We start from the raw sequence: 15,593 nt of genomic DNA, 5'->3' as shown, positions 1-15,593 counted from the left end.
AAATAAGTCGTTGTGTTTTTACTATAAAATCAATATTGTAAAAAAAGAATAAAGTAGTTATGTGATTGATTATTCATAGATGTTTTATTTTCATATATTGACACTATTCCAGCGTGCCAGTTGCGACAGAGCATGATATCAAAATCAAATCCAAATTTATTTATTTCATGTAATACGACTAGTGTCTCTTACGCTACGTCTGTGACTCTACCACCGCTTCGGAATGTAGATTCTACTGAGAAGAAACGGACAGAAATTCAGCAGTTGTCGTGTTCGAATCTTAAAAAGTTCCAATGTAACAAAACACTACAGGTCTTGCGGGCTGCCGGCTGCTTCTACGCTACTTTGTCACTCAGGACCTCGGCAAGTTGTATAACAGCCTCGACTTGAGACTTGGAGCTGAGCCGGTAACCGGACGCGTGACCGCCTCACCCTAGAGGTCTGAATTTAGCCTTTTTGGTTCTACAAACCTAAGGGTACTAGCACCAAGAACCAGGATAGTAATATAATAATTACTAGTTTACTAAATCACATCAAGATGGCACTCTCCGTCATTAACTTATACTGGTTTGAGATTTGTTGTACGATGGTGCGGAACCCTTCGGGTGGGAGTCCGACTCGCTCTTGCCCGGTTTCTACTAAAGACTATGTTTAGAAATCAGTTGCTATAATATCTGTCCTACAACTCTCGGTGAACAACGGCCGACTGACAGCTCATGCAAATTACAGACGTATGATTACAACAAGAAACGCCTGCAAAAAAATTAAACGTAATGAATTGTCTTGTGGCCTTCGATCATATATATGCCTAGTCTGTGCTTGTGGCATTAGTGCACGATCACTTCGAGGCGCTTGCGTCGAGATTCCGTCTTACTGAATGCCTACAAGTCACTCAGGGCGTCCTGCGCAGGCCAAAGATGATTTCACCAGCTAAAGAATTAATGAAAACAAAATTACTGTTCGATACGTTTTTATTTAAGTTTACATCTCACTCGCTTCTCCATACAAACTTATTAGGTACGCTGATTATTCCAAGTCATGCTATTCTAAAACAGCCAGATATTTATTTATATCTCCATTATGCTCGATAAATACAACAAAATTATAGAGCATGAGAAACATCGTTGTCAGGCGAAAAGTGTGGCCTTGATTGTCCCTGGGCCAAAGCTGCCCATCAAAGCTTTGGACCAGGAGACCCCAGAGCGCGGATCCTAGCCCCTTTCCCTTAGATGAGATGAAATGGTCGATGTCGGCACAAAGCTCTTCGCCTCCACCGCCAGTGGGACAAAAAGCTAAGGTTGTGGATTTTTAAATAAGTTTTCCAAATCAGCTGGCACACGCAACATTCTGTGACCAGCGAATATAACTAATATCCTCCCTGTAGTGAATTAAACGAATCCCAAAAAAAGAGAGTTCTCCGGAGACGCCTACCATTTGGGTTGCCGCAAATGTGCGGAACAATATGATTGCCGCCGGCCACATAACACGCGATCTCATGAACTTTATGTAAGCTCGATAATAAATAATCGGGCCGATATAGCCAACTTTTAGACTTTTACACACTCACCGATCCGTGAAAATACGGATATAAATAACTCGGACTGAATTCAGATATTGCTTACGCACTAATCCGATCTCTGATCCAAATCCAAGCTATTCAGTGGTCATCTTTGACATGGGTATCTTGTCTGATTTGGATCCGAGATATTCAACGGATGACGGAAGTCGGAGCTAGTGTGTAAGCTAACATACAAATAGTTGTATGACTACTTCGGAACGTATTTTCACGGAATCGGATCGGATGAGTGCTTAACCGGCGTTATCGTTTTGGTCAACTTTTTATAGGACGTGTGCGTTTCAAGATTGTAATGTAGGTATGTTTCATTTTTGCCGACAAAGAATCGGTCACCGACTGTCGGGAGTGGGCGGAGAGCGCATGCGGCGCAGCGCAGTGTATGCAGCAAGGCGAAGCAGCAGTTATTCCATTTGCGGCGTGGTGTAGAGGTTCAGGAAAGGCGCGTTGCTGCCCTCTTGCAGCCAGTTGTCGGGGGAGTAGGTGTTGTCGTGTTTCTCGATGACGTGGAAGGTGTACGCGGGCCGGCTGGCGGAGGACTTGTTGTGCGCACTTTTGTGGACCACGTTGCCGTGGATTAGGATACAGGTCCCTGCAATGAACGAGATCATGAGGTACTTTACATTAGCCGTGGTTATTTATCATCAAGTCTACCCTTTACGACATCGTAGACATGGAGCTGCTAAACGTAAAATACTTAATTGAGCGGGTTCCTGCGCGTGGAGCGGTGCGCGAGGGGTGTGTGACGTGACGTAAGAGCTCAGTGACGTCAACTTGTGAGAACAATCTGCCTCCCGCACCGCTCCACTACCGCAGGAGCCTACACAGGTGTGCGCTTATCTATAGTAGGTACATACGAATTTGTGTCACTTTTAAAATACGAATGTATGACCTTTGCCTAGTATCTGGAGTTTTTTCATGCCCATTACTGAGTACAGGTCTCCTATCAGAATAAAAAGAATTTGACCACGCTGGCCAAGTGCGGATTGACAGACTTCACACATTGATGAACATCATGGACATGTTCGAATTAGAAACGAGGAGACAAAACACTTCAGACCCTAGGTGCAGACCTTGACGATGCCGTCCGATTAGAGAGAGAAATTGAGTGGCATACCTTTGCTAACGGGCACAGGAGTGAAGGCAGACTGAGGATAGACGGGAGCTCCTCTGTCGAAGATCAGAGCCTGCTTGGACTCCTTGTCTGGGTTGCGGATGAGTCGCCTATGTACCCCGGACTTGTGCGATCCACGCGCGATCCATAGACATCCGTTCTGGACGGTGGCGTCTTCCAATGCTATCCAGAAACCTACTGGTGGTATTGGTTCGGTGTACAAGTATGTGGCATCTTGGTGGGCTGTTACTGTAAAGAAGATTTTTTAAATTAATCAATCCTAATGTTATAAATGCGAAAGTGTGTCGCTCTGTCTGTTTCACAGTTCTCTCTACGTTTGAAATTGGTGTAGAGATAGCTTGCATTAGCTGCTTTTTATCCCAGAATAGCTGAGTATGCACGGCATTAAAAATATCTAAATCCACACAAACAGTCGTAGGCATCATCATTACTCATTATTATTATTATAAATGCGAAAGTGTGTCTGTTTGTTTGCTGGTTAATTTATTGGCTTGTCTTTCAATCAGGTCGCAACAGATCGACGGAACGACGTATTTTTCCATGTGAATAACGATCGACGATTAATCGTTGTTACATGGATATAGTTAAGGACCTGGAGAGTGACAGACTAGTTTCTATCCCAAAAAATTGAAGTTACCACGACACTTTTAAAAAATAAGTTGACGCGGACGATGCCACGATGGCATTGTGCCCAATTGAAGCTGTGATAGCCTAGTTGTTAGAATGTCCGGCTCCTAATCGGCGGAAGTCTCGTAATCGTGAGAAAACCTGCACGCCTGAGAGTTGTTCATGTTCTCACAGGTATGTGAAGTCTGCCGATCCGCATTGAGCCAGCGTGCCTCAATCTTTCCCACTCTGAGAAGAAACCCGTGCTCAGTAGTGGGCCGGCAATGGGTTGATCATGATGCCTAACGGTCACTCACCTTCTCCGCCGAGCCCCGGGTTCTTGTAAATGTACATGCTCTGCACCACGGCCGGCTCCACGAGGCTCAACTCCTGGCACACGGCCTTCACTCTGTCACTGAAGGTGTAGCATCTGAAGATCGGGTGCAGCAGGTGTAAGGCATGACCCACCTGTAAATTACCATTAATTAGGTGTTAAGTATCCATCTACATCAACCAATAGGCGTCCACTGCTGGATATAGGTACCCTGTATGGATTTCCACACGTCATGGTGGGATTCGTTTGATTTCGTCTGTCCACTTAGTGGAGTTGGTGGGAAGGGGTATTTTGGGTGGAAAAAAAGGTATATTGATTTTACCTTATTTAAGGAAACACTGGGGTCCACCTGTAGCGCGGAGTCGGCTCCCACGGCCCCAGCCTCAAAGAAGAAGCTGATTTTGTCATTACTCTCCAGGAAGTATGAATCCTTTAGTTGCTGGAATTAAAATTGAATGTATGAGATTACATTCAATTATAAAATAAAATATTTCGATTTTCGCAATTATTTTACAACCACAATTTGTTATACCTATCTCCATGCCTCGCAGAGCATGTAAAGCCATTAATCCTACCTGACCTTTCTCCTATCGTATCGGAATGCTGTCCTTTGGACTCTGACAGTATGGGAGTGGATTATGTTGAAAAAAATGAAAAATCTTTATTTAGAGCTCTTTAGTTGTCGTCTTGTTAGTGTATGTTTGCGTATACCCTTGAGGACTATATTTTCTCCTTTATAGTTGACTAGTTTTCGTTTGAAGCCTGCAGGGCCCGGCAACGGAACTTGGCTCATGATCATCATCAACGCGTTGCCGGCTCACTACTGGGCACGGGTCGCCAGTCAGCATGAGAAGGGTTCGGCCTAATCCTCCGCACTGATGCCCAACTGCGGATTGACGGACTTCACACACCTTTGAGAACTCTGGCATGCAGATTTACTCACGATGTTATTCTGAAAAGTTCGAGGTGTCGGCCCGGCACTGAACCGCGAACCGCGAACCCCCGAACAGGAGACCGACATCTTAACCACTAGGCTATCACTGCTTAGAAACTCGGATAGGAGGTCATTTTTCTGAGTTTTTATGCCTCGATCTACCTGACACAGAGCGGGTCCATAGGTTGAGTATGCACTATACATACCTGTCTTTCTCCTTCGATGGTGGAAAAGATGCATTTCTCCGTGCAGTCAGAGGCTTGCTTGGTCAGCTCCAGGCCCGCTGCGACCAGCTCGTCGCACTCCGCCGGCCGCAGGAAGTCGTCCAGCACCACGTAGCCGTCTTGTTCTAACTGGGATACAGTAGTCCGTAGATTAGCTAAGTGCAACCATAATCGTACATACATACAATGAAATCACCCTCATAAAGTTAGTGGACGAGGCGACTTTGCGTTGGTCTCATAAATAAATAAATATTCGTTGATTTGGGACTAGATAGCGCAAACACAGAACACAGGATGAAACACAGCAACATACAGAGAACAAATATAAATACTCACAAATACCTACTTAACTGCTTTCTTCCATGCATTTCAGTCGAGAAAACCACCGCCATTTTCTAGGCTCTCTAATAAATCATGTACCTTCTTGTCAATGTATCAAAGGCAGCGCGGCGCGGCGATCCCCTGAGCTGAATTGCATGATAAAAACCGAATGCGTGTCCGTGGCGCAAAACTGCCCAAGAAAGGAATCGCCTCAGCGTAATAACGACCTGCAAGCTGACTCGCCAATTCAATGTCTTAAACACTGAATTATAGCCATCGAGCTCATTTGCCGACTTGGTAGCGCAAAGTTTGGCCCTGTAGCCAGCTACGCGCCGAGGCGCGGAACTCCGTGGGGCTTTAGTCGGTAAGAGTCCGACAGAAACATTCCGGGCGCGGTGGTATCCATGAGGATTTCCCCACGGCAAAAAAGGTCGTCATGAGACCACCTGGTAATTACTGACCCACTTCTAAGCAAAGTAAGCAATCTGCCGACTATAATGCGAGGCGGTATAATCCCTCTTCCATCTCTCCCCTGTGGCCCGGCAGGATTGCTGTAAGTATCTAGATGCTTATCACACTTCACACTATCACACTAATATATTACAAAGGCGAAAGTTTGTATGTATGTATGTATATGGTTGTTACCCCTTCACGCAAAAACTATGATCTATTGATTGTTTATAGGCATAGTGTATTCAATATCACACCGACTTTTATTTACTTTAAGAACTGTTTACAGTGCTCAGACTTGGTTCCTGAGAAACTTTCAAAAGGTCATGCTCAAAGAGCTATGGAACGCAGCATACTTGGCTTAAAAGCAGATTACCTACGACAGGAATCCTGCTACCTACGTTTCAAAACGTGAGTAACCTACGTTGGCCTTGCAGCTGTTTTACAGACAGGTCCGTATCGCATGCCAAATGACTTGTGGACAAAATGTACATCTTTCTGGACGTGATCATCAACGCTAACGCGGCAGGCGTCGTTGTTGGTCTTGTACGTGGGTACCTATCACGAATATGTACATCTAATTTTTCGTGGATTAGGCATTATATATCAAGCGCATAATAAGTCGTGGAGAAATCGGAGGGCGACCTTCGCCTGGCCGTGGCTCGCTGCGGGCTAGTTCAGATTAGATAGCATTGTTTGTAATTTCACTTCTCATGTTCCCATAAAACAACATTAATTGAATAAGATTCTAAAAATATGTATTATGTTTTGGCCTAAAATAGACACCACGTGGGGGCAGCGGTGTTTGGAAATAGCGGTAGGCAAACATTCTCAAATGCTTTAGGTTTTTGTTTAAATACAACTCATGAAGTCAGCCCTTCATGCATTCGTACGGTGATATACCATGATGCACTGTGATGGACGAAAGATGACCCGGAAGCGATAGGTACTTGGTTAACCATTGGTTTCCATGCGCCATCGTACCGTAACGCCAAATCGCTCGGCCACCCCCTCGACCCATCGGCAAAGCCGTGCCGATGGCCGATAAGTAGGTACGGCTAAAGCCTATCATTCCATTAGGGCTAGACCAAACCAGAGACAATGTTTGTAGTGAATGGTGCAGCGTCCGTGTGGACGAGGTGTTACACTATCGCCCACCTTGTAGTCTATTTTAGAAGTCGTCGCATCAACTGCTGATAGCTCTATACAGTATACAACTAGCTATGTCACTGCAAACATCTCCGATTGTAGAAACAAGAGATTGACCAATTTCGATCGAAATAATTGGATCGATCTTTCTGTACTTGGACTGCCTCGTAAGTGCAGTGGTAGTCTGCAGCTTATTCGGCTGCGTATCGGTCTTGGGTTCGAGGCCCGGCTCGGGCTATAAAGTATTGGACTAAGAGTTCGTAGAGGCCTAACCTTCGTTATCTTATAAAAGCTGAAAATTTCTCTGCGTATTGTCCCCAACGCAGGGCTTTGGGAGGTAACTGGTAAAACTTCTCTGCGTATTGTCCCCAACGCAGGGCTTTGGGAGGTAACTGGTAAAAAAGAGTAACTAATTTTATTAGTATTAGAAATCACGCGATGCATTAGAGTCGTAACAACCCCTTGCCCAGCAAGACACCCTTAAACTTTAAAAGTTTAAAGGTGTCTTGAAGAACATATAAAAAAATTGCACTTTAGACATTGACGTAAGATTTTTTACACCTTTTGTATTGTTATCTAGCAAAACCGCCGTGATCCAAACTTTACAGTCGCCGATCGTTGTTTCCGGTGTTGGGGACGATACGCAGATAAACTTTCATCTTGTATAAAATAACGGAAGTTTGGCTCTCCCTCTATATTTGGCTAGTTTCCGTTGAGTTTGAATGCACGCACTTTGTATTATTTATACGCTATGATAATATAACATTTAATGTAATTATAATAAGTAGGTAAAAACCAATAAGTTAAGATATTGTGAAGACTATTATAGTAAGTATAACGAGTAATTTGTAACTAAGAAACAAGGTAGTACAATAAATGGCTATTTTATTTTTTATTTATTTTATTTTATAATGATAATATAACTATCCCCCCCTAAGTGATCCCAATCATTTATTTATCACGCCAAGGTACAGCGCTGATCTTCCGTGAAGTCGTCAAGTAACGCCTGGATGAGCGTGACAGTAAGAGAAAACAGGAAACAAAATAGCGATACGTAGCTAAAGACAGGTGGATATGTATTAGGGGCGGGATTGCTAGCGATGCTAATAGCAGTAATAGCATATTTGTGAAATCAAAGATTTAAAAAATAAAAATCTTTGTCACGGATTTTTTAATTACTCATTGCAGACGGATGGACGGACAGTGGAAGTTTAGTGATAGGATACCGTTGGCGCCCTTTGGGTACTTAATACGGCACTCTAAAACGAGTAACTGCTCAGTTTTTTTTGGCTCTTCTCAGTAGAAGCTGCCTTCTGAACCGATCGGTGGTAGAGTATTGACATAATATCATTCGTGGCTCAGGTTGTCTTACATAAAATAAATAAATACCCACACGTAAACATAATATGCGTATACCAAGCTCCAACCTGAAAATACACAGTACCGGTCCCAACTCGATGTGTACAAAGATATATAACAAAATCCCTGACCACATTATAGCAATCGAGAACAATATAGCGTTCATCAATTCATTAAAAACATTTTAATCGAAAAAGCCTATTATGAAATAAACGACTACTTTGACGAGTAATACAGCGCCGTCTCTCTGCTAAAATTGCTGTGCCCCAACGGGGTTCCAATACATATTGACATTGTAAAATAATAATTAATCATTTACTGTAATTGTTATTGTTATAAATTATGATAAAATATTGGAATGCATGAATAAATGACTAAATGACTAAATTCATTTCAAATCAAAATATTATATCAATTTTATTACAGGTGCAACTTATTCAAACTTTTAACTAAGTACACAAGTCGTGGGTTAGTCACGACAACAACTTACAATTTACATTGTTATCAATATGTATGTGTGTATCTGAGTCGGTAGGTATATTGTGTACTCAATTTTAGAAGTTTATCTTATGTTCAAAGGCCGCTTGACTTCGGTTGTTATTACTTAACTCACTAACCGATAAATAGAGATAAGTTTATACCTACCCACTGACTACATGACATAAGAAGGATTTAGAGCATAATCTGCCGCGCCGCGCTCGCCCAATACGGGTTCGCAAGCTTCACACACCTTTGAGAGCATTATGGAGAACCCTCAGGCATGCAATTTTCTCATTAAAGCAAGTGGTATTTACTTGTTTAAAGCGCTCATAACTAAAAGTTAGAGGTGCGTGTCCGAGGTCGAACCTCCGATCTGCCAAATAGGCCACTAGGCTATCACGGCCGAATCCTGTACCTACCAGTCAGTAACTGAACCCAGGACCCCATAGATTTATAAGAGCACAGAGCTCATCACTGCATCTGTGGAACGTCGTCAAAGTTAAAATAACCGTAAAATCACAATTTTGGTACATCACTCATCACTGTTTTCTGTTCGCGGGAGGTAAACAGATGGTCAAAATATTTTAAAAAAGTTTTCAGATTTGCCATTGCATGAATTTATTAAAAATTTAAAAAACCCCCGACACAAAACCCTCTAAAAAGTAATTCAGTTCGTCCACATTTCCTTTGTCAGAAAATACGTGACCTCTGGTGGCCTTGGAATTTTACTCTAAAAGTAACAAGAAAACTAGAAAAAAGCTGATAACTTTTAAACGGCTGAACCGATTTTCTTGGATTATAGCTAAGAACACTTTCGATCAAGCCACCTTTCAAACTAAAAAAAATAAATTAAAATCGGTTCATTCGTTAAGGCGCTACGATGCCACAGACAGATACACAGATACACACGTCAAACTTATAACACCCCTCTTTTTGGGTCGGGGGTTAAAAACTTATACTAATTGAAGACCAAAGTCAATGATGACATATGGATCCAAGACAAGGTCGTTAACTATGGGTCTCATAAGTCATAAGAAAGCTCAGAGTCACTCAGTGGGCGATGTAGAGAGCTATGCTTGGAGTTTCTAAACGTGATCAAATCAGAAATGAGGAGATCCTTAGAGAACCAAACTAACTGAAAGGATATAGCACAACGGGTTGCGAAGCTCAAGTGGTAATATAGGCAGGGCACATAGTTCGAAAAACCGATAAACATTAGGGGTCCCAAGGTGCTGGAATAAGGACCTCGCACCGGATGGTTCTAGGACCGTGGCGTGTGGAGAAGACAAGAGACCAGCTATGTCCAGTAGTGGATGTCTAACATTTAGCAGTTCTTTTCAGTTTACTTTGTTCATGTAATTGTATATATAATACTTGTAATATTTAGTTTGAAAACAAAAGCAACTGTTTAGTATGGTAGAGTCTTGACTTAGGTATCCTGCATCAGATTTCAAAATCACATTTGGCTATTTCGGTATTTAGTAGAACCTAGGAGTCGTGATAGTCTAGTGGTTAAAACGTCCGCCTTCTAATCGGGAGGTCGTCTACTAGCTAATAATTCAGGACCGGGAAGAGTGGCATAGGCAACTTTTATCCCGGAAAATCAAAGAGTTCCCAACCTAAATCCACGCTAGCGAGTACGCGGGCATCAGCGAGTAAATAATAAACCTATTAAGATCCAGTTTTAAAATTATTACAATTAAAAAATAAACTCAAGTCACTAAAAAACTACGAAGCAGTTTAGCAGGTTCTTTCTCGAACATGACTTAAATATTGACATATCAACATTGAATTATTATGTACTCAAAGCATATCAATAGGAATAAAATCGCAAAAAAATAATAATAAAGAATTCGCACAAAGCCAAAGATCTATGCCATAATATTATATAAGTAAATTATGTTAAATAGATTAGGTAAAAGATTTATTAATCTACCTGGTTCCGTATAGTGTTGCGCATGATCAATACCTCAATGTCTCAATGTAATGATCACTGGTTCGTAATATAATATTACATAGACTGAGGTTCAACCGATCGTGGCAGAAATCGACGCACAACTAAAAGCTGATTGCTATTTCGAATATATCTGAACTGTCGACAAGTTTTTTCTAGACTGAATTATTGATGTTTAGTCATACAACGCTTGCCAAATACCAAAGAGATGAATAAGTAGATGTTTTACGCCAGAAGTGGATATGACGTGGATGGATAACGTCGTATAGGTATTCGTGTAGAAAGTCTGATGCGTCTGCGCACGATGCCCGATGACGCAGCGCAAGCGGGGGCGGGTTTTGACACCACATGTATGGAATCAATCGATATTAAACGCAAAATATACTCTGACTCTATTGGAATTACGTTGGAATTGCTTTGAGAGATTGATAAGCAAATATGGATCTGAGTAATCATTGAGTCGTTCGTGAATCGTGATGTGTATTCCGCTGATTCCGCTATACGGACATGCAGCTCAGAACTACATAATGTAGGGTTGCTAACTTGCTTTTGTTTTTAACTAGGATAAAAGATATTAGTGAGAAAAGTAGGTAGGTACCTATTACATCACATCGCGCTAATATTATAAAGGCGAGAGTTTGTGTGTGTGTGTGTGTGTGTGTGTCTGTGTGTGTGTGTGTGTGTGTGTGTGTGTGTGTGTGTGTATGTTTGTTACTCCTTCACGCAAAAACTACTGGACGAATTTGGCTGAAATTTGGCTGAAATTTGGAATGGAGATAGATAATATTATCCTGGATTAGCACATAGGTTACTTTTTATCCCGGAAAATCAAAGAGTTCCCACGGGATTTCGAAAAACCTAAATTCACGCGGGTGTAGTCGCGGGCATCAGCTAGTTATAAATACACTGCGGACAAGAGTCAACTCCTCGTCTTTTCCTTCCGGTCCTAGCTTGAAACGTGGTCACTTACAAGTGGCCCCGAATCCGATGTACAAATTCAATTGCTCACCGAGCTAGGGAGAGGGCTGTAGGCGTTTCTTAGAACGATAAGATCCGGAAAGAGGAAATCCGCAGGAGAATTATAAAAGTACCTAACAGTTCAATGACTAAGCTAAGACGACGATTGAAAACTAAAACCAGACGTTGAAATATTATAGTAAAACTGTTTTTCTGTCGCTTGGTATATTTTAATGTTGTAGTACATTAATATTTATGAAATCAGAATTTTCTCCTCTTTCATTTGATACCCCACTCGATACAATAGCAAAAAAAAAATTTTTTGAGACCTCCACTTTTTTCATGTAACATCCGTTTGGTCATTTTTTTTCGTATAAAATGTAGCCTATGTCACCCAGACCCTTACGACGAATCGATTAACACCTCATTCATCAAAATCGGCCCAGTAGTTTAGGCGCTACGGTGGAACACACAGAATCTGGATACAAACATACATACCCAGACCCACATATACATACATACATACATACATACATAGACTGCTAAAATCACTACCCTTCCTTTTGGCTTTGCCTCAGTCGGTTAAAAACTACGTACAAAGTGCTTCTTATTTCCCTATTAACTCAAATCAGGGTATAACGTCACTCTTATATTCCAAGTCCAGCCTCGATAGCTCACGGTTGAGGAGCGGACTGAATTCCGAAAGGTCGGCTGTTCAAACCTCACCCGTTGTACTATTGTCGTACCCACTCCTGGCACAAGCTTTACGCTTAATTGGAGGGGAAAAGGGAGTATTAGTCGTGCTTAGCATGGCTTATATTCTTTAAAAAAACCATCAGCTGTCCAGGCGCCAGTGCAAGGCATACTTGTCTCGGGATGATGGCCGTTGGAGTCCAAGGTCCTACAGTGGAAATCGCGTGCTAGTGTAGTGCTAGTAAACTTAGCCCTCCGGCAAGATGGACTGATGAAAATGCCTCTAAGACAGTGGCTGGAGGAGGCTGGATAAGGAAGGCTGAGGACCGGATGTGTGGGTGCTCAGCGAAGGCTTATGATCAAGGCTGAAAATAATATGATCATGAATCATGATGAAACGTTATTGTCAACAGATGAAAAATTATAAAATAGATAGGTACCAAATTTAGCTTTTGACATTGGAACGGTTAGTAGGGTTGGCAACCCTAAGTGTAGAATCATTACTTTTGACTTTGTTTAATTTGTACAGATATATTTGCAGCTAAACCACATACTTACCTAATAAGTACAAAACTCCAACTCGGGCTGAGTTTGGTTTTATTAACTGACTCCCAAAAACGTGAAGGTTCTCAATTCGGTGCGTTTTTTAAATCAGTCTGTCTGTCCGTCTGTCCCCCTGGGAGAAGCGAGGAGCGAAGACTCGACCATTATTATAACCCAGAGATTTGTGGGGCCATAAGAAGAGATGGGTTGTCACTTGTCAGTTTGTCCGTCCGTCTGCTTAGCTCAGAGACAATTTAGTACTAGAAAGCGTTAATTTGGCATGAGTATATATATAGAGAGAAGGCGTCGTATCACTAAAGGGATCGTGTAAAGGCAACCGAGCGTATGAAGCTAGCAAATACTACAAGTTAATGCACAAAGTAGCATAGGTATATTTACATAAACATACATAATAATATTATGTTTACCTACCCCTTAGTTTCTGTTAAACCATTTTACCTGTGTGTTCGCGCATCGTTCATCCGACTAAGTTGAAGAAGGTCTCTGACATATTACCTTGCAGTAGGTGGTAGGTACTACATATCTGTATTGTAAACGCCTGCCATAATTTAAAAGCAAATATGTGGTTCATAGTTTTTACTGTGCACTTTATAAAATCAAGGTTTATTGTGAAACGCTTTCCCAATCAAAAACAGTGGATTGGGTACTAACTACTACTCGATTCAATTTGGTCTGGGTTCGATTCCCGGGTTGTGCAAAAAATAGGTTTAGGTTAGTCTACCTGTAGGCTTTTCCTGTCAAGGAATTAATTCTAACTAATAGTCCGAAGTTACATCTCCTTGTCACAAATACACAATATATTATGTATAAAAAAATTTTCAAAAGAAAAATAAAACCGACTTCAAAAACCACAAACACTAAAAAGTAAAAAATAACTTTTATTTAGCTACACGTGTAATGTACCTAGGTATGAAGTCGAGCGAGCATATTAAAACAAAATTAGAAATCCAAGAGTGAAGCTCGCCCGACTTCATACCTAGGTACATTACACGTGTAGCTAAATAAAAGTTATTTTTTACTTTTTAGTGTTTGTGGTTTTTGAAGTCGGTTTTATTTTTCTTTTGAAAATTTTTTATTTCACAATTTTTAGTGGCCCACTGTACTATAATATGCTATGCCCAGTTAAAACCCTACTGTTTACTAAGCTATTACACTGATCGCGAGCAATTTGCTCCTATCTATTGAGGAGTTCTGTTCTCCATCTCCGAAGATATTCATCAGATCTTCACCAAATTTATATGGGACCATCTGCACAGTATACCCTTTCAAACAAAAAAAAATTTTCCAAATCGGTCCAGGGGTCTTTGAGTAATCGGGGAACATACATAAAAAAAAAAAAAACAAAAAAAAAGAAAAAAAAAAAAAGATTCCGACGAATTGAGAACCTCCTCCTTTTTTGGAAGTCGGTTAAAAAGGAAAAGCTGGCTGACTAACTGACTAATTGATCCATCAACGCGCAGCTCGAATTATTGGACGGTCGGCCTGACAATTATTATGGTATGCAGATTATAGCTGACGGATGACGGTGACGGATCCACACGAAGGGTTTTTGAAAATTCAACCCCTAAGGGGGCAAAATAGGGGTTGTAGTCCACGCTAGCTAGTTAATTATTATTCCCCCGCCGCGCCACCACGCTGAATTACTTTTTAACCGACTTCAAAAAAGGGGGAGGTAAATGTATGTTCCCCGATTACTCAAAGACGCCTGGATCGATTTGGAACGTATTTTTTTGTTTGAAAAGGTATACTTTGGAGATGGTCCCATATAAATTTGGTGAAGATCTGATGAATATCTTCGGAGATGGAGAACAGAACTCCTCAATGGATAAGAGCAAATTGCTCGCGATCAGTGTAATAGCTTAGTAAACAGTAGGGTTTTAACTGGGTATCATAGAATATTATAGTACAGTGGGGCCAATAAAAATTGTAAAATAAAAAAAAATTCAAAAGAACATTACACGTGTAGAAACAAAAATTATTTTTTACTTTTTAGTGTTTGTGGTTTTTGAAGTCGGTTTTATTTTTCTTTTGAAAATTTATTTTTGTTTGGAGATAATCTCAGAAACTAATGTACGAATTTCCCTCCGGTTTTACCAATACAAAGAGGAAATATTTCAGAAGGTTACTGGCTATAATTTATGAACATTTTGCAATAAGCTACTGGTGCTATGAATGATCTGGCAAACTAAAATCAAAAGTAGCCCGATTTCAATCACGTCCTTTACACATACCAATCAAACTACATTAAACGGATACAGATGGATACAAGTAAAATTAAAACAACAATTGCGAAATCCGTGTGGCTTTGGGTGAAAACCAGGGAAGGTATTTACCCGGGTGCGATGCGGCAGCCGGCAGGACGGACGCTTCTCACACTTATCCGATGCGATATCGAGCGCTCATATAAGTATAACAAAGCCAAAAGAGAGAAAACGCATAAAAATGTTATGTTGCGTTCTGTCCGTATTGTATAACTCAGATATTCAAAAGTAATGAAATATAATGAACGCAATTTTGTTATGCCATATAGCGATTATGATGAATGTCGAGCACAATATTTGCACTAAGCTAGGTCAATTCTATTTTGCACTCTATAATTCTATATGCTGTTAATGTTTCTGCATTATCAACTGTTTATCATAGCTATGTTGCCTCTGTCTTGAGGTATAACATTATATTTTGAGGCAACTCTACTGGGCGCTACGGCGTCACCGGAGGGGTGGCGAGTGCGAAGCTCCGCCTGGGGGTGAGCCCTAGGACTCGATGGAATAATTCGAGAGGTCGGGGTCAACGTCCTCCTAAGGTCGCCTCCTGTGAGGCTCGGACCACGGCTTAGGATGACTTTGGGATGGGTGGATTG

General features: G+C 41.3%; 1 protein-coding gene across 1 annotated transcript; it reads right to left on the bottom strand.

Moving 5' to 3' along the window:
- Positions 1 to 953: 953 nt before the first annotated feature.
- On the bottom strand, positions 954 to 10,651 carry LOC123880143 (phytanoyl-CoA dioxygenase domain-containing protein 1-like). The gene is made up of 6 exons (XM_045928091.1): positions 10,502 to 10,651; positions 4,789 to 4,935; positions 3,971 to 4,087; positions 3,632 to 3,782; positions 2,691 to 2,936; positions 954 to 2,165 (listed from the first exon to the last, which is right to left on the bottom strand). Exons 1-6 carry the CDS (start codon positions 10,523 to 10,525, stop codon positions 1,978 to 1,980), a joined length of 873 nt encoding a protein of 290 aa, XP_045784047.1. The 5' UTR covers positions 10,526 to 10,651; the 3' UTR covers positions 954 to 1,977.
- Between the last annotated feature and the right edge of the window lie 4,942 nt (positions 10,652 to 15,593).

Source organism: Maniola jurtina, chromosome Z (assembly GCF_905333055.1).
Source record: "Maniola jurtina chromosome Z, ilManJurt1.1, whole genome shotgun sequence".
Taxonomy (NCBI): Eukaryota; Metazoa; Arthropoda; class Insecta; order Lepidoptera; family Nymphalidae; genus Maniola; species Maniola jurtina.
The sequence above is the reverse complement of the archived record's forward strand: the minus strand, read 5'-3'. Positions and strand labels throughout refer to the sequence as shown.